The sequence below is a fragment of the Geotrypetes seraphini genome, chromosome 2, assembly GCF_902459505.1.
Source record: "Geotrypetes seraphini chromosome 2, aGeoSer1.1, whole genome shotgun sequence".
NCBI lineage: Eukaryota > Metazoa > Chordata > Amphibia > Gymnophiona > Dermophiidae > Geotrypetes > Geotrypetes seraphini.
This window is the reverse complement of record NC_047085.1, coordinates 277,391,950-277,412,321: the sequence shown is the minus strand read 5'-3', so window position 1 is coordinate 277,412,321 and position 20,372 is coordinate 277,391,950. Positions and strand designations below refer to the sequence as shown.

The following is a 20,372-nucleotide window of genomic DNA, read 5'->3' as shown; positions in this document are numbered from 1 at the left end:
AATTTTGAAGAAATCTCTCCGTGGACAGCGGTTTTCAAGTGATGAAGACTTTGAGGAATCTGTGATGTCCTAGTTTGAAGGTCAGACAGAATAATTATTTTCAAAGGGGTTAACGTCATTACAGGAAAAATGGATGAAATGTATGTAGCTATCAGGGAACAATATTGAAAAATAAAACAAAAATGTTTTGAAAACTTTTCTTCTGAGGTAGATAACAATAGCTCTGAGCTGATATCACCGCTCTTTGAGGAGGCTGATGCTGCCTTCAGCTCCTCAGTATTCTATGTCAGATCTAAGACAACTGAATTGTTTGTTTTAAATTTCCAGTTCACCATCAAAGCCAAACCTGATGCAGTCAAAAATATAATTTCATGGTAGCTAACCTAGAAATGAGATAATACCATACAACAAGGGTATGACTACCTTCAGAGTGGGCTACAGCATATTCTCTTTTATCTTCATAAATCTGTCAAACTGCCATGTCTTCTGTAAGAATATAAGAATTGCCATACTGGGTCAGCACAAAGGTCCATAGCCTAATTTCCTATTTCTAGCAATGGTCAATCCAGATCACAAGTACCTAACAACATCCTAAAAAGTCATAATATTCTGTGCTTCTTACCCCCAGGGTTAAGCAGTGCCATTCCCCAGGTCTACCTTAATAATCCTCTATAGGCTTTAGCTCCAGGAATTTGTTCAGACCTTTTTTTAAACACAGCTATCTGGATGTTCTATCAGAACTCAAGAAAGGGGAATTAATAGGTAAGTCCAAATTTCACCTTCCTTATAGTGCATATCAGACTAGTCCAGACTAGTTGGGATGCACCCAAGCGCTACTAAGATTTGGTGGAGAAAGCCACAGTGATTCTCAGGGCACCTGCATCTAAATTGTAGACACTCTAGACCTGTATACCCATGTTGAAGTGCTCAGAGAAGAGGTGCAGTAGAGACAAGGACACTGCTCTACCTATGAAGACTAACTAGCCTTCTTGATCTTTCCAATTTTTGTTGGTGTGGTGCAAGAACTGGGCCTTTGGGTAATAAGGCTCTTCCCCACCCAGAACCTCCCATCTCACAGAGATTACTGGTTTTGCCTCTGTCATACTATTTCTAAAACTCACTTTAGACAAAAACTGATGTAGAAATATAGAAAGTTATTAAGGAGGGAGGGGGGAATGGGACTTGTATACCACCTTTTTGTGGTTACACATTCAAAGCAGTGGGCAAAGAAGTATTAAGTGACTGGTCCATATCATATTAAGTGCATCTAGAGCAGGGGTGTCAAGCTCAATCACATAAGGGGCCGAAATCTAAAACATAGAGTAAGTCGCGGGCCAAATTTTTTATTAAGATACTTAGAGGTCCTTTTATTAAGGTACGCTATCTGATTTAGTGCATGCTAAAGATTAGCACATGCTAAATGCGCCCCTTAATAAAAGGACCCCTTAGTCTTGGGGCTCCTTTTACTAAGGTGCATTAGCGTTTTTAGCACGCACTGAAGATTAGCGCGTGCTAACCCCCGCGCTATGTGGAAAATACTAATGCCAGCTCTGTGGAGGAGTTAGCATGTAGTGCACGCTAAAACCGCTAGTGCAGCTTAGTAAAAGGAGCCCTTAGTATAAGTATAGGGTTATAACCTCTCACCCCATGCCAGCTCTGTGATATAACCAAAATAAGTAAAAAAGACTTTTCCTCTCTCTTTTAGGGCCTAGTTTACGCTTGCTGTCTAACACCAACTCTGGCAGGATACATATTTCAAATCTGACATATTGTAATCACAAAACAGAAAATAAAACTATTTTTTCTACCTTTTGTTATCTGGTCATTATTCAAATAATGTTGGTCCCAGGCTCTGGTTGTCTTCTGATAACTCGCTTGCCATGGTCTCCTGCCCATTTGTAATTTCCTTCTTTCTCTGTGCTGACCATCCATCTTCCATCTCTGTCCTTCTTTTCCATTTTCCTTCCCTCCACCGGAGGTCTAGCATCTTTCCTTTTTTTCGTCTCCATCCCTAGAACCCCACCATCTCCAGATCCACCATCTCTCCTTTGCTCAACTACCCTTTCATCCAGCATCTCTCCCTCCTTCCCCATCACCCCAAGGTCCACCATCTCTCCCTTTCTCTTCCCAACTACCCTCCTATCCAGTATCTCTATCCCCCCTCCACACCATCCCTTGTGTCCAATTTCTCTCCCTTTCTGTTCCTTCCCTCCCTCCATCCCATTGTCCACCATCTCAATTCCTCTCCTCAGGTTTTATTCCCATTATCTCTTCCCCTCCCCCAAACCCTCAGTCCGAAATAAGCACATCTGTTTGGACCCCCTCCCTCCCTCCATATACTTCTATACCAGGGCTAAGTTCCTCAGGATGGAAGTCCTGAGGGCTGCTCAATCAGGACTGGCAGCCCTTAAATTAGTCTCTTCCACGTCTCCCTGCACCATTTCTAACCAAGGAAATATCCCATTGCAAACTGGGAAAAGGAAAAGGTTGCTGCCTGACCATGTGGTAGGCCTGCCCTGGCTGGTTTGTTCCTACCCACCTAACCATGGCTTGGTGCTCCCTAGACTATCAAGGTGGCTTAGCACTACTTTTGATACTGCTCATTTTTTTCAGTCTTAAACAAGCTTGCTCTCTCTTTTTAAAAATCAGACTCAGACCCCACTGGTCCTTTGCTAGTAGGAGTACATATCTCTATTCGCTTCCTGGGGGTGCCATGCAACTTTGTTCCTTCCTGTACTTCTACACCAGGGCCTCCCCCCCCCCCCACACCTGAAGGCCAACATATTTTCCTCTGGCTTCCCAGTCTCACTTCCAAAGCAGCCTGCATAGGATCGCCGGTCGGCTGTAGCATTCCTAGCAGGCTGCTGTCAGCCTCCGCAGCTCGTTCCCTCTGCCGCAGTCCCGCCTCTCCTCTGACCTCGGCAGAGGGAACATGCTGTGGAGACCGACAGCAGCCTACTAGGAACGCTACAGCCGACCGGCGATCCTATGCAGGCTGCTTTGAAGGTGAGTCTGGGAAGCCGGAGGAAAACATGCAGGCCTTCGGGTGGGAGGGCGCCCTGGTGTAGAAGTATAGGCGGGAATAAAGTTTCATGGCACCCCTAGGAAGTGAATAGAGACCCATACTCCTACTAGCAAGGGACCAGTGGGGTCAGAGTTTGATTTTTTAAAAGGCAGGCTGCTTTGAAGAGGATACCGGGGAAGCCGGGATGGAGGGAGGGAAGGAACAGCGGGCCAAATTGCGGGCCAAATTTAATTACCCTGCGGGCCAAATTTGGCTCACGGGCCTGAGTTTGACACCCTTGATCTAGAGTATACATTTGGAATAATCTGCACAGTTTTTTTGCTTTCTAAATACTGCTAATGTTCAATCTTTTTTTACATTTTGACACATGTGGTATTTCACATATGTGACACACCACACACATGACCCTCAAGCAGCTTAGGTCTGACCAGTATTGCAGTTCTTATGAGTTAATATAAACATATTCTGCATTCACAAAAATCCAGCCTCCCCCCAAGAGATGCAGATTTGAACTTGAAATTTGTCCATGGAAGTTACTGATTCAGAAAGCTAACAGGGAGTATGTTGTAATCAACTCTGAAGGTAGTTGTACCAATGGAGGGGCATAATCGAAAGGGATGTCTAAGTCCATTTGCATCCAACTCGCAAGTCGTCCAAAGTAAAAGAGAGCCTAGGACACATTTTCGAAAAATACGTCCAAAATTTTTTTTGTCTAGAAAATTGTCTAATTATACGTCCTGCCAATCTGATCTTCCAAGCCTCTAAAGCGTCCATCTTTATACCACATTTCCGTCCAACTTTTTGTCCAAGTCCAAAATGCCTAGAACAAGCCCTGTTGGACGTGGAAGGAGTCTGCAAAGTGATGGACTGCACACCCAGACATAGCACCTAAAAACCTTACAGGGCACTGCTGTGAACTTCACAAAAAGGGTGCCATGTCTTCTCTTCCCTACAGCTCCCTTATAGATTCCGGTGAGCCCCCCCCCAAACCACCTCTAGAATCCCCTAGACCCACTTATCATTCAGTGGCACTATAAAGGCCTAGATCATTTAGAAATACGTCCAAAACCCGTTTTTAGTATCGGCACTTGGACGTACAGTACTTGAAAAATGTTTGTCCAAGTGCCGACTTAGGCTGGTTTTTGGATGTTTTTCTCTTTTGATTATGAGCCCCTTGGTGTATGGTATTATCTCATTCCTAGATTAGTTACCATGAAATGATATTTTTGACTGCGTCAGGTTTGGCTTTGATGGTGAATTGGAAACTGGAAACATAACAATTTTGTTCAGTTGTTTTAGCTTTGACATAAGATACTGAGGAGCTGAAGGCAGCATCAGTCTCAAGTTATAAGGGGAGCAAAGTCAGCTCTGAGCTATTTTTATTTGGCTCCTTTTACTGGCATGGGGTCAATCTACTCGGCTGGACTGGCAGAACAAAGGAAAGGAAATTAACAAATAAGTAAATTTCCCCTTCATCCAATACTTGGAAATTATTTTTCCTGGTCAGATGTGATCTCACTTTTCTCTGCTATGACACCCAGTTTTGGAGTATCCTTTGCCTGGGTTTTTATTACTCAGACTTTCAAGAAAAGGGCACATTTTAATTTTAATGTTTTTTTTTAAATTTTACTATTAAATCTCTCACCCCCCCAATTCTATAATCTTATGTGTACATTTTTTGAATAGCACATAATATTGCATGCATAGGTTGCAGAATACTGCCAGTTATGTGTGTAACTTAATTGCTAAATTAGCTGCTATATGTTAACAATCAATAGGCTATAACTGTTGCTGATTGATATTAATTTGCACTTAGTTGGCATTCTATAGCCTTAGTGCACAACTGTTAGAGGGGTATGGATGTGGGAGAGGTATGGGCAGATCTGGGATGTGCTTGGCATTTAGGCAGTAAGGGTATTGAAGCTACTAAGTAGTAGATTTAAAACAAACTGGAGAAAATATTTCTTCACATGACGTGTAATTAAACTCTTGGAATTCATTGCCAGAGAATGTGGTGAAATCAGTTAGCTTAGCATGGTTTAAAAAAGGTTTGAACATAAGAAGTGCCATCTCCGGAACAGACCCTAGGTCCATCAAGTCTGGCGATCCGCACACGTTGAGGCCCCGCCAGGTGTACCCTGGCATAGTTTTAGTCCCCATATCACTCTAAACTTCTCATAAGGAGATGTGCATCTAGCTTACCCTTACCTATGTCACCTTATGCCACTCATAAGGAGATGTACATCTAACTTATCCTTAAATCCTAGAACGGTGGATTCCGCAATTACCTCTTCTGGGAGAGCATTCCAGGTGTCCACCACTCATTGCGTGAAGCAGAACTTCCTGATATTTGTCCTGAACTTGTCCCCCCTTAGCTTCAGTCCATGTCCTCTTGTCCGTGTCACATTGGACATTGTAAATAATTTTTTTTCCTGCTCTATTTTGTCGATTCCTTTCAGTAATTTGAAAGTCTCGATCATATCCCTTCGTAGTCTCCTCTTCTCAAGGGCGAACAATCCCAGTCTCTTAAGTCATTCCTCATATTCCAAGTTCTCCATGCCCTTTATTAGCTTCGTTGCTCGTCTCTGCACCCTCTCAAGTATTTTTATATCCTTCTTTAGGTATGGAGACCAATGTTGGATGCAGTATTCCAAGTGTGGTCTGACCATCGCTCTATAAAGCGGCATTATTATTTTCTCCGATCTACTTGTGATTTCTTTCTTTATCATGCCTAGCATTCTATTTGCTTTCTTCGCTGCCGCCACGCATTGCGCCGACGGCTTCAGGGTCCTTTCGATTAATATGCCCAGGTCCCTTTCCTGTTCGGTTTTTCCCAGAGTTGCACCTGACATACTATACTTCTGTTCCTTATTTTTTCTGCCTAAGTGCATCACTTTGCATTTTTCCACATTAAACTTCATCTGCCATTTATCTGCCAAATACTCCAATCGGCTCAAGTCGCTTTGGAGTTCCTCGCTGTCCTGTGATTTGATTGCCCGGCATAGCTTTGTGTCATCTGCAAACTTGATGATCTCACTGGATGTTCCATTCGCCAGGTCATTGATGAAGATATTAAATAAGATGAGCCCAAGTACCGAGCCCTGGGGCACACTCTAGTCACATTCTCCCAGTCTGAGAATTTCCCATTTATGCCCACTCTCTGCCTTCTGTACTCCAGCCATTTGCCTATCCATCTTAGTATATATAGGATATATAGGATAATTGGTTTTTGGATAATTGGATGGCTTGGGGAAATCTGCTGCTTATTCCTAAAATCTGTTTTACTACCTGAAATCTAGCTAGGTACTTGGGATCTGGGTTGACCACTGTTGGAAACAGGATACTGAGCTTGATGGACCTTCGGTCTGTCCCAGTATGGTAATTATTATATTCTTATATGATTTTTACTAAGATAACAAAGATACATGATCTGTATTGTATTTTCAGCTCTTGGGGATTCTGAGTACACATTTTTCTGTAATGGTGGGAAGATAATTGACAAAAGACTTCAAGAACTGGGTGCCCAGCATTTCTACAGTACGGGATATGCAGATGATTGTGTGGGGTAAGAGCACCATTACTTGCACTACTTCTGATTTTTAGAATTTAACAGGTCAGTATTCAGCTGGTGGCAGTGAGTGTTTGGTTTGTTTTTTTTAAAGTACTACTGGTGCTGGTTAAAAGAGACAAAGATATTCAATATTGGGCTATGTCCGGGCACTGGCATTGAATATCTGGGTCTTGGAAATTATATAGGGGTCCTTTTATCAAGCCACGCTAGCAGGGTTAGCGCGTTGGCCATTTCATCACATGCTAACCCCTTGCGGCCGGCTAAAAAACTAACGTCTGCTCAATGCAGGCGTTAGTGGCTAGCGCAGCAGGCGGTTTAATGTGCAGTATTACGCGTGTTAAACTCCTGCCGCAGCTTGATAAAAGGACCCCATAGTTATAACCTATTTTTACTGCCGTAACCAGGGAAAGTTTGGACTGCTATTTTTGGGGTCCATCTAGCCTAGTTGTGGTATGAACCACAGCAGTGAATATTGCTGGTTCCTATATAATTTATAGAACTGCCCCAGCAATGTTTTCTCAAAGCAGTAATTTGTTGATATAATTCTTTTGTATGATGCTTGTGCCACAGATGCTATTCAATAAATCACATCAAAAATATAAAATAATTCCACAATAAATAATATTATATAAATTTATAAGTGTATGCAATGTTCAGAACCCAATTCTCCTGAAATTGAGCCGCAAAAGAATCAATTAGGGACCATCACCACACTTCAGTGTTCCTTTATATTAGACAGATTTCACTTTGAAATGATATTATTGATGCAAATAACTGGAACTGAAGCACTTATCTGTAAATGTGTGGTCATTTGTTGCTACAGCTCTACTCATAAATAATACTTATTGAAGATCCAAGTGGCTCTGCAGGAAAAACTCTCCATTCACACCCTGTTCTCATTCATTAGTGTAATCTCTATTTGATCCTCTCTACCCATATAGGCATCTTCAGGAGGAGTTGCAAAGTGTTGTGACACTACAATAAAATAGCAAAATAAATGAATGAATAACCTCCTATAAATTTGTGACATTTCTGGTATAGTATCTGAAACTGTAATGTATCACTTGTAATAAACATTCAGCAGCCCCCCCCAAAAAAAATAAATCAAGCTCCAAACACTCTTATAAACATATCTAAACTATATAAAGAACTTGCTCCACCCCACCTAAGGGAAGATCAAATATACAGGGCCCCCCAATGATAATCATTAAAGATTATTACTTACTAAATAGAAAATATTTTTCACCAGCGTGGCTATTTGAACCACCCAGACTGCCGTTTAAATCTTACTCCGGATATCTGGACGGTTAAGCAGAACGTGATGACGCATGAACGTGCAAGCTATATCGGGGCATTACCAACTATACATGGGTAAAATTAAAACATACTGACACATATTCAACATTCCACAATCTAATTGACTTTCTCAATAACAGGTAGACACTGTATCAGCTGATAGCCCCAAAACTAAACCCATTTGATTTCTGTATTTAAACCTTTTGGATCAAAGCCCCCAGAAATGAATAAACCATTGCTCTTTATGTAGCAGCCATAGGGAAACATCACCACCGTGTTTAAAACAGGCACCCAACAAAACCACAAACCTAAGATAATTTTCTTGATGTCCCTTCTGCATCCAATGTTCAACTAACAATGCTTGAGTTTGCTTGTGTCTGATGCAGCTCAAATGTTCTGCTATTTGATGGCTCTTCTTCTTTGACCAATGTAATAAAGCTCACTTGGGCAAATTATATAATATACTGCCCTAGTTGTGTTCAAGCCATATGATTTAATAAGCACTAGGCAGAGTTGCTCTCTCACCCCCCCCTTTCTTATTTGCACTTATTATGGAGCCTTTGGCCCAGCATATAAAGGATAATCCAGATATTAGGGGGTTCTTCCCTTTTGTGCTTTTATTTTAAACAATATAATTCTACCATTTCCTTCATGTTCCTGTTTGTCTGTTCGTCTTTGTATGACAACTAAGGCCCAGATTCTGCAAACGGTGTTCCAATTGTAGGCAGAGGTAGGCCTCCAGCCAATAGGGATGCACATTTAAAAAAAAAAAAAAAGCTCCCGAGGCAGGCCGCTTACATTGGTGGTGCTTCTGGGAGCCTAGGGAGGCCCGCATGCCCGCCTAAGTTCGCCTAAGGTGAGTTTTGGGCGTAGTTTACCTGGAATTAGCCTTAGGCGAACCTAGATGCCGTATGCATCTCCCTAGTCCAGCGGGAGACACATACAATGTAGGCCAGCAAAATGCTGGCCTACACTGTAAGTAGATGTGGCCGCTAAGCTTATCGCAGCAAAGGATCACCCTGCTGTGATAACTTTAGTGGCTGCGGCTGCCAGTTCCCCCACATAAGTGTTTTGCATTTATAAATATATGTATTTTTTTAACCTTCGGATGTACACCGCTTTGAAGTTAGATTAGGCATTATAACAAAGTTTAATAAAACTTGGAAACTTGGTTACGTTTTGGGGAAGGAGGAGGTGAAGATTACAAAATATCAATTTACTGGAGAAAGAACTTGCGCAAATGAAGGTAAACTATCTGTTTTGATGGGTCGGAAGCTCTAATAAATACCTGGAGGTACAGATTCCAGCTAAATTAGATGACTTGTTCCAGGTGAAAAATATCAGGTTGTATCTAAATCAGAGGAGGGATCCCAAGCAGTGGAGCTCATTGAGCCTGAGTGAAGAGCTAATCTCCGTAGAGCTGCAAGTTCTGCTTGGAGCTGTCCACTCACCCTGAGTGGATTGTGATGCTGAAAATAACAGTTCCCAGCACAGAGAGCTCATAAGACAAGAAGCTCCATCAGGAGCTGGGCGGCCCTTTGAAGGAGGAATGCTGGCCTAACTCACGTTAAACCTTGAAGCCACTGCTTACCAGTTCTGGTAGGGTGGCAAGGCTGACCATTCCTGACAGAAGGGACTGGTGCAGTTGTAGAAAGCCTGGTGGTGGGAGGGTCTGTGGGAACCTATACACCGGCAGAGAGATCTGGACCTGTTGTGGAAGCCTGGTGATGGGAGGGTCCACAGGAAAGAACTGAGAAGTAGCCAGTGAGCCCGGTAGAGCTTGAAGTCGAGAAAGTGGCACAGGCTTGACAACCGGCAGTGGGATTGGTGAAGAAGGATCCAGGGGATGAGAGTGAGGGACTGGTGGTGGCCCCACGGACAGCAGGAAGAGCTTGCAAGAGTCCAAGTCGGAGGGGTCAGGTGACTGATCAGCAATGAGGCCGGTGGCGACTGGTGGAGAGACCTGTGATGGCACTGAGAGCCGTCAGAGAGGATCCCAGGAGAAGCAGCCTGATAGACCCTGAGAGCATTGGCCAGGATCTAAGGAGCATCTGGCAGAGGGACCTGCTGGGACGGTGGCAACCAGCGTAGTGTCCGGTAATGGCATAGGAAGCTGCTGAAGATCTGGAGGGGTTTAGGTTCAGAGGAAGGATTCAGGAGAGACCTGGATGGACGGAGTCCAAGGAGGACCCGGGAAGAACAAGAAGTCCAAGGAGAACCTCGGGGAATAACCAGGAGGGTTGGGAAGACCCCTGGTCATGGATTTTAAGAGAATGAATGAAATGGGTATTTAATCCTGTTGTGTGTTGTTTTTACAGAGAACTTAGGTGCCTGGGGGTGCATATTTGATGGGTATACTGCTTGGCCCGGTCACATGATGACACTTACCCAGATATAATAGTTCTTTCAAACTCTCCTTGTTCATGTACCAAATCATATTTTAAAAGAATGACAACAAAATATCATCTGGAAAGGAAAACGCCACCTGTCTGACATTTTATATTTTCTGCATACACAAGATGGAGGAATGCTTGGGAGTTCCTCATTTGAAGGCCTATTATGAAGCTGCCCAAATCTGCCACATTTGGAACTGGCAGTTAGGGATAGGTTTGAAATGTTATGTGCTACTGGAAAAAGTGTGTGTAGTCAGGTTAAACTGTGGAAAAAGTGTATGTGGTCAGGTTAAACTGAGGTGTTTAACTCGGGCTAGGAGAGAGTGATTCTCCCGCAGCAAATGCACCGAAGCCCATTCAGTTCCTATGGTTTTGGTGCATTTACCATGGAAAAATCACTACCATGGCTTTGTAAAAGGGGCCCATGTTCTGGCTACTTGGTAGAAAGTGGGAGATTGAGATGGGAGAACTCAGGGGGAATTTAAACCGAAGCTCACTCCTTTCATTTGGGAAATGGCATATTGGGGAGACAAGGGACCAGGCAGGAAAGTGGGCTGGGACACTTATAATATTAATTTTTGTTATCACCTAATGAATCAGAGCTATATTAAATCCTTTTCACAAATACAGATAGAAATCAGTTCTTTAATTACTTAAGAATACAACAATTTTTGACTCAAAACACTTGGACTACAGCATGGAGTAAGCCACTGTGTAAGTGGGAGAAACTGTGGTTACTACACCCTAGGGCTAAAGGCCTCATTTCTTCAGTAAGAACATAAGAATAGCCTTACTAGGTCAGACCAATGGTCCATCAAACCCAGTAGCGCGTTCTCACGGTGGCCAATCCAGGTCACTAGTACCTGGCCAAAACCCAAGATGTAGCAATATTCCATGCTACCAATACAAGGCAAGAAGTGGCTTCCCCCATGTCTTTCTTAAAAATAGACTATGGACTTTTCCTCCAGGAACTTGTCCAAATCTTTCTTAAAACCAGCTGCGCTATCCACTCTTACCACATCTTCTGGCAACGTGTTCCAGAGCTTAACTATTCTATGAGTGAAAAAAACTTTTCTCCTATTGGTTTTAAAAGTATTTCCATGTAACTTCATCGAGTGTCCCCCTAGTTTTTGTAATTTTTGATGGACAGAATAAACGATCCACTTGTACCCATTCTACTTCACTCAGGATTTTGTAGACTTCAATCATATCTCCCCTCAGCCGGTTCTTTTCCAAGCTGAAGAGCCCTAACCATTTTAGTCTTTCTGCATACGAGAGGAGTGCCATCCCCTTTACCATCTAGGTCACTCTTCTTTGAAGCTTTTCTAGCACCACTATATTTTTTTGAGATAAGGAGACCAGAATTGAATGCAATACTCCAAATGAGGTCTCACCATGGAGCGATACAGAGGCATTATGACATTCTTAGTCTTGTTAACCATCCCTTTTTTAATAATTCCCAGCATCCTGTTTGCTTTTTTGGCTGCTGCCGCACATTGGGCAGAAGGTTTCATCATATTGTCTACAATGATACCCAGATCCTTTTCTTGGGCGCTAAACTCCAAGGTGGACCCTAGCATCCGGTAACTGTGAATCAGGTTATTCTTCCCAATGTGCATCACTTTGCAGTTGTCCACATTAAATTTCATCTGCCACTTGGATGCTCAGTTTTCCAATTTCCTAAGGTCCGCCTGCAATTTTTCACAAACCGCATGCGTTTTAACAACTTTGAACAGTTTAGTGTCATCTGCAAATTTAATTACCTCACTCGTCGTTCCAATTTCCAGATCATTTATAAATAAGTTAAATAGCACTGGTCCCAGTAAAGACCCCTGTGGCATTCCACTGTTTACTCTCCTCCATTAAGAAAAATGACCATTTAACCCTACATTCTGTTTTCTATCCAATAACCAATTCCTAATCCACAACTGAACTTTGCCACCTATCTGATGACTCTTTAATTTTCTCAGGAGCCTCTCGTGAAGAACTTTATCAAAAGCTTTCTGTAAATCTAGGTACACTATATCAACCGGCTCACCTTTATCCATATGCTTATTCACACCTTCAAAGAAGTCAAGCAAATTTGTGAGGCAAGATCTCCCTCGGCTGAACCCATGCTGACTCCGTCTCATTAAATCATGTTTGTCTAAGTGTTCCACAATTTTATTTTTTATAATCGTTTCTACCATTTTGCTCGGCACCGAAGTGAGGCTTACCGGCTATACTTACCTCCACAGGTTTTATGAATTTTCTCTATATGCTAGCATGAGAGTGTGATCTTGGGGTGGAATGCTCTCAATGGAAAAACATCTTGGTGATGGCACATAAATATTTGGAGGCTGCTACTACTACTATTACTATGAATTATTTCTTTAGCACTATCAGACATATTTAGCGCTGTACAGAGTTACAAAGAAGGCAGTCCCTGCTCAAAAGATCTTACAATATAAACAGACAAGACAGACAAACAGGGGAATGGTTAATCTGCTGGCTGGGTTGGTGGGCAGTGGGGAATAGGGTTATGAATTGAAGGCTAGTATTAAAGAAGTTAACATTAAAGTCCCCTTGTGCTGGCTCCTCTCTGCAGTTAAATTATTTAAGATGAATTTCACTGTATCTGATAAATGCTGGAGAGGATGTGGGGAGGATGTGCGGTTCCAAGCATTGAAACGATGTCTGCTCTCTTCACAAAGATGGCTGACCCATGCCAACAGATCACATTTTGAAGATATTCTCATGACATAATTTCCTGGATGCGGGGCAGAGATGGTCTATTTTGGTGCTCAGAGACTTAACAAAAGTGGTTTTCTTAGATTTTCAATAGTGAAGAGACCAAGCAAAGCTGAATTTAAAAAAAAATGGTTCTATTCTAGGTGGAGATTCAGGCTATCTAATTCTTCAGAGTGCAACACGTGGATCCAAACTGCTCCCGCTGTAATAAAATAAGGCTCCTGTACCTATTATCCAGGACTTGGTCCAATACACAACAATGTAAATCTGCAAAAATGTGATCATCTTCCATACAGTGTAGAACAATGGGAGCTTGTAATCTATTATTGTGAAAGCAGCTCTTGTGTTCTGTGGCCGGTTTGTTCAACGTATAATTTTGAGCATGGGCACCTTATTGCATACACCACAAAAGAAGTGATTCAAGATGTTAAGTATGCTAATTTGAAACTTTTGCCAGTACATGGATCTGTGAAGAAACCATCCAATTCCCTAGTAATAGAATAGATGTTACATTTCTGACATTTAGAATTGCCCCCAGTTCTTACTTCAGGAGTTGCTGCGTCTTTAATATCTGAAGGGCTCAAAAGCTCTTTCAATTACATTGGCATGTAAAAGCAATGCTTATATGTTGGGTGTATCTCTGGTCTTGGATGAAAACTGTAAAATGCATGTGACAGTGGATTTCTCAAAATATGGTCCTATTTAGAAAATAATAGGTCTCTGTTAAGATATTTGGCTCTTTTATAAGCTTTATGCAGGACCTGAGGAGGGGTACCTTCTATTAATAAGGCGATCAAATAAGTCCCAGCTTTGCTCCTTAAATTCTGTCAAACTAGAGCACAGTCTTTGAAATCTGAAAAACTGAGAAATGGGAAGACTTTGCTTCAGGGTCAGGGGATGGTTACTAGAGTCCAGAAAAGTACTCCTGTCTGCATCTTTATGAAATACTGTAGTGTCAAAACCATTGTCACTCTTAGTGACTGACACATCCAGAAATAATATTTGGTAAGGATGAAATAATAATAATAATAACAGTTTATATACCGCAATACAGTTAAGTTCTATGCGGTTTACAAAGATTAAGCGAGGTACAAATTGATTGAAGTTAAGAGGGGAGAAGAAGGAGAGTTAGGACCGGAAATGCATTGTTGAGTGATAATAGGACAGAGGAATCACTATGGAGGAGAAAGAAGATGAGTGGGTCAGTTGTCTAGATACTTTAGGAACAGGTGAGTTTTTAGATGTTTTCTGAATTCCTCATAAGTAGTGGGTGAAAGCAGTTGATCTAGGTCTTTACCCCACAGTGCTGCTTGATGTGAAAGAAATGAGATACTGAATTGAAGATTGGGATGTCTGGTGTTGAGCTAGTCATGAAAAGTCCTCAAAGTGTCCTCTGAACCGGTCCAGATAACAAAGATGTCATCAATAAATCGTGGCTGAATTGCCATATGTCCTGAAAAGGGTCCTCAAATTTCTACATGAATAAATTGGCAACCGATAGAGCCATTGCAGCCCCGATGGCAACACCGGACACTTGCTGATAAAAATCACGGAGGCTACAGGAATGGAGGCTACAGGAACCCAGGGGAGCTACCCAGTTTTCTGCATCGAGTGCCATATGTATGACTACCTCCCCTCCGGGAGGCAGGTATACATTTGCAATCGATGTCAGGAACTGGATAGCCTGAAGAAGGAGGTCGGGAGACTGCAGGTTCGAGTACAAGAACTGGAGGGACTGTGCACCCTGGAAGAACAGTGTTGGACAACCGTGGACACCGCCAGAGAAAGCCACATCGCAGAACAAGTTAGGGAGCTCGAGAAATTCATTGATGAGGCCTGCAAGATGGCAGAGGCACAGGACCACCAACACACCAGGAGGGAACCGACAGTTGGACGACAGGAATCACCAGACACCATGGAACTAGGACCTTGCGGAGGACCTGGGCAGGCAGAGGGGGAGGAGATCCATCAGAGCCAGGAGAAAGGACTAGCGAACTGCGCAGATGACACAGACCTGAGACCAGGGGCGGAGACACAGCAGAGCCCAGAGAACGGACAAACGGACTACACATATGACACAGATCTGAGACCAGAGAGACAATTGAAGAAGGGGAGATCGGCTATTGTGGTCGGGGACTCAATCCTGAGAGGAGTAGACAGTCACATAGCCGGAGGGAGAGAGGACAGACTGGTAACATGTCTCCCGGGGGCAAGAACAAAAGACATCATCAACAATATCGAGAGGATCCTGGAGGGAGCCGAGACGGAGGAGACAGCAGTAGTGATCCACATCGGAACCAACGATATCAGCAGGAGAAACTTCAACAGGACTACACTAACAGACCAGTTCAGGACCCTGGGGAGGAAACTGAGACTAAGGACAAGGAAGATAGCCTTCTCAGAGATCTTGCCAGTACCGAGAGCGGACACAAAGAGACAGAGCGAACTACAATCAATTAACTTTTGGCTGAGGAGATGGTGCGAGGAGGAGGGCTTCCACTTTGTTAAGAACTGGACTACCTTCTTGGGGAAGAACAAGCTCTACAGAAGAGATGGACTGCACCTTAGCACAGCTGGGACGAGGATGCTGGCACGCAACGTCCAGAACGTCATAGACTTGGCTTTAAACTGAGAAGAAGGGGAAAGCCGATAGTCGACCTGACCTCGACACATCGGACATCAGTACCTGACAAAGATACTGAACTGGGACATTGTAAAAGAGGACTAGGGTCTGAGGGTGTATGGGTTGAAAAAGGACCTAAAGACGCATTGCAGGGATCGAGGGCACAAATGGACCAGGTAAGCGGGACCAATACAGAACAACAGGAAACAGAGGGGCAAAGTCATTGTGAAAAAGAGCCCAGGACTGAGTGGGAATTAGGAGAGCAGGAGGCGCAGGGGAAACAGGCAGAGGACGTCACACACACACAACAGGAGGAGGACGAAGCTCAGGGGCTGGCAAACCATGAGGGAAACTGCAGGAATACCAAAGCACAAGGGAAACAAAGAGAGAGGACAAAAAACTGGGTCTTAAACTGCCTATACACAAATGCTAGGAGCCTGAGGGCCAAAATGGGAGAACTGGAAATCACAGCCAGCAATAAGGACCTAGACATAATTGGAGTCACAGAAACGTGGTGGACCGAGGACAATCAATGGGATGTGGCCATACCAGGGTACAAACTATACAGGAGAGACAGGACACATAAAAAGGGTGGAGGAATAGCGCTGTACATAAAAGACTCCATACCATCAGCCAGGACGGAAACAACAGTACGGGCGGATGGCCTGGAATCACTATGGGTTAAGCTACAGGGAGGAGCAGGAGCAGACATTAAACTGGGTCTGTACTACCGCCCACCTGGACAACCGGAAGAAATCGACCAGGAGATGGAGGCTGAACTGAAACAGGTATGCAGAAGCGGAAATGTGGTGGTGATGGGGGACTTCAACCATCCTGGGATAGACTGGAGTATTGGGCACTCAAACTGCGCAAGAGAGATAAAATTCATAGAAGTCACGAGGGACTGTTTCATGGAGCAGCTGGTCACGGAACCAACACGGGGCGATGCCACTCTTGACCTAATCTTTAACGGACTAGGGGGGCCAGCAAAGGAGGTGGCGGTATTACCCCCACTAGGTAACAGCGATCACAACATGATCCAGTGCAAGCTTGAAATTGGATCATCAAAGGGGAAAAGAACCACAACGACGGCACTCAACTTCAAAAAAGGAAATTATGATGCCATGAGAAAAATGGTGGGAAAGAAGCTCAAAGGCAACATAGGGAAGACGGAATCCGTAGAAAAAGCCTGGACCTTACTCAAGGAGACTGTGCACGAAGCACAAAGCATATGCATCCCCAAGTTCAGAAAAGGGTGCAAAAAAAATAGAACAAAAAACCCAGTGTGGATAACAAGTGCAGTGAAGAAGGCGATAAGCGACAAGAAAGCATCGTTCAGAAAATGGAAAAAAGATCAAACAGAGGAGAACCAAAAAAGGCACAAAGAACACCAGAAAGAGTGTCACCGAGTGATTAGAAAAGCAAAAAGAGAATACGAAGAGAGACTGGCAAAGGAAGCAACAAACTTCAAGTCGTTCTTCAGATACGTGAAGGGGAAGCAACCGGCGAGAGAAGAAGTGGGACCATTGGACGATGGAGACCGAAAGGGAGTTGTAAAAGAAGAGAAAGAGATAGCTGACAGGTTAAATGAGTTCTTCACGTCAGTCTTCACGATGGAGAATATAACCAACATTCCAGAACCCGAGGAGATCGTAATAGGAGACCAAGAGGATAAGCTGGTCAATTTAGAGGTAAGCCAAGAGGATGTACTCAAGCAGATTGACAGACTAAAGAGCGACAAATCGCCGGGTCCGGATGGCATTCACCCAAGGGTACTCAAGGAACTAAAAGACGTAATAGCGGAGCCACTTCGACAGATATGCAACCTATCCTTAAAAACCGGAGAGATCCCGGAGGATTGGAAAATAGCAAATGTCACGCCCATCTTCAAAAAGGGCGCAAGGGGGGACCCGGGAAACTACAGGCCGGTGAGCCTGACCTCAGTCCCGGGAAAGATGATGGAGGCACTGATTAAAGACGGCATCTGTGAGCACATCGAAAAAAATGGGCAGCTAAAACCAAGTCAACATGGCTTCTGTAAGGGTAGGTCATGCCTCACAAACTTATTGTACTTCTTTGAGGGCGTGAACAGCCAGGTGGATAAAGGGGAATCTATAGACATCATTTACCTTGACTTCCAAAAAGCCTTCGACAAGGTGCCACACGAGAGACTGCTTAAAAAGATATGGAACCACGGGGTACAAGGGGAGGTCCACCGATGGATCAAAAACTGGCTGTCAAACAGGAAGCAGAGGGTTGGCGTAAAGGGCCACTACTCAGACTGGAAAGGGGTCACGAGCGGAGTTCCGCAGGGGTCGGTGCTGGGACCGCTCTTGTTCAATATCTACATAAATGACCTAGAGGCGGGAACTAAGTGTGAAGTCATTAAATTTGCAGATGACACCAAACTATACAGCAGGGCTCAAACCAAGGAAGACTGCGAGGATCTCCAAAAGGATCTAACGCAGCTGGAAAAGTGGGCCGAAAAATGGCAGATGAGCTTCAACGTGGGGAAATGCAAGGTCATGCACGTGGGGAAAAAGAACCCGATGTTCACATACAAAATGGGGGGAACACCACTAGGGGTTAGTAACCTGGAGAGAGACCTGGGAGTGATGGTAGACGCAACACTGAAGGCATCGGCGCAATGCGCCACAGCCTCTAGGAAAGCAAACAGAATGCTGGGTATCATTAAGAAGGGTATTACAACCAGGACGAAGGAAGTTATCATGCCGCTGTATCGTGCAATGGTACGGCCGCATCTGGAGTACTGTGTCCAGTACTGGTCGCCGTACCTCAAGAAAGACATGGCGGTACTTGAGGGAGTACAAAGAAGAGCAACCAAACTGATAAGGGGAATGGAAAATCTCCCATATACCGACAGATTGAAGCAGTTGGGACTTTTCTCCCTGGAGAAGCGAAGACTTAGAGGAGACATGATAGAAACCTTCAAGATCCTGAAGGGCATAGAAAAAGTAGACAGGGACAGATTTTTCAAATTAAGGGGCACCACAAGCACAAGGGGGCATTGGGGGAAATTGAAAGGGGACAGGTTTAGAACAAACGCTAGGAAGTACTTTTTCACTCAGAGGGTGGTAGATACATGGAACGCGCTCCCAGAGGCTGTTGTAGACAAGAAAACACTAAATGGTTTCAAAGAAGGTTTGGATAGATTCCTAGAAGAAAAAGGGATTGGGGGGTATAGATAGGTATAGACCATTGCTCAGTCAATGGGACTGATGGGCCGCCGCGGGAGCGGACCGCTGAGCAGGATGGACCTATGGTCTGCCTCAGCGGAGGCAACTTCTTATGTTCTTATGTTCTTATGTTCTTATAACGGAAAACATTTTTTTGTATTGCCAAAGCCAACAGGTCAACGAGAAACTGCTGCCATCTATCTGATTAAGTAGGGAGATGTTAGGGCTTTGAGGCTTTTTCCTTCCCACTTGTAAATCCCACGCTGCTCCTTGTGACCCTGGGCAAGTCACTTAATGCTCCACTGCCCCAGGCACATTAGATACACTGTGAGCCCACTGGGACAGATAGGGAAAATGCTTGAAGTACCTGTATGTAAACCGTTTTGAGTGTGGTTGTAAAAACTAGAAAAGGGCGGTATACAAGTCCCAATCCACCTCCCCCCCCACACACACTTCAGTGGCATTGTTATTTGGGTTATTTGGTACTCAGCATATGAGTTTGAGCTGCATATTCCAATAATTTGTTGTTGACGCCTGCATTTTGTTTATAGTTGGTTTATAGTGTTCTAGAAACCTTAACAGCTGTAAGGTTAAATAAAGGAGTGTAGGGAGATGCATCTTAAAACCACATTGAGAAATGGAGGAGGGGAGGGAGGGTATAGAGGTGGTAGGGATACTGTATTGGCTTTGTTTTTTAAGGATATTATTGTTGAAGTTTGTATAGAGTTTTGGGTTTGTTTTTTTACGTGACTGGACTGTTATGAAATGGCTACTTGCATATATTGTTTATTCTGAAAAATTTCATCAAAAATGAAAATACAAAAAAAAGAGCTTAAGAACAGGTAAAATTCTAGGAGCCCAACACACCATCCTCAAAGCACTATCATCATATTTGTGCTCCATGTATTGTCCCTTCTATTCTGACAACTGCCGTAGGCCCTGCCAATGAAAAATTTCCCCAAAGTATAATACTGCTACCAGTTTGCTTCAAAATAGGTATGGTATACTTTCAAAGATGTGTTGAGTTAGGTTTGTACCAAACATTATGCTTTGCTTTCAGGTTTTGAAGGTCCTGTTTCAATTTTGTCAAACCACAAAACAATTTGTCACAGGGGCTACAGTCGTAATCGTTCTTTTGCATACTTCTAAAAGTATTCAAGATGGGCTTTCTTGCCACTACAATCCAATCCAATCTTTTGGTTTATATACTGGATCATCCTCCAGACAACAGAGGCAATAAGAGGTTGTAATAGTTTCTTCAAATAGAATTACTTATGTAACAATTTTTTGAAAAAGAAAAAGTCTTCAGATATTTTCTAAAGACATAAAGCGAAAAAGTAGATCTAATCTCAACTGGTAGTTCATTTCAAATGGAAGTACAGATGTATATAAACATACAGGCTGGATTCTTGGAGAGTTTGGGATATTGTCTCATGAAAAAAGCTGTCTTAAGTTATCTGGATGGCTATTCTGGTGATGGTACTGTACAGTACAGTGGTACCTCGGTTTGTGAGTGCACCGGTTTGCGAGTGTTTTG

General features: G+C 43.5%; 1 protein-coding gene across 4 annotated transcripts in view; it reads left to right on the top strand.

The window, feature by feature from the left end:
* MTRR (5-methyltetrahydrofolate-homocysteine methyltransferase reductase) overlaps nt 1-20,372 on the top strand; it is a 221,547-nt gene that overhangs the window by 42,063 nt on the left and 159,112 nt on the right. For all 4 annotated transcript variants that reach the window (XM_033929722.1, XM_033929724.1, XM_033929721.1 and 1 more), the window contains one exon: nt 6,473-6,590. In XM_033929722.1, coding sequence (XP_033785613.1) covers nt 6,473-6,590 — 118 coding nt within the window. The remainder of the gene's footprint in view (nt 1-6,472; nt 6,591-20,372) is intronic.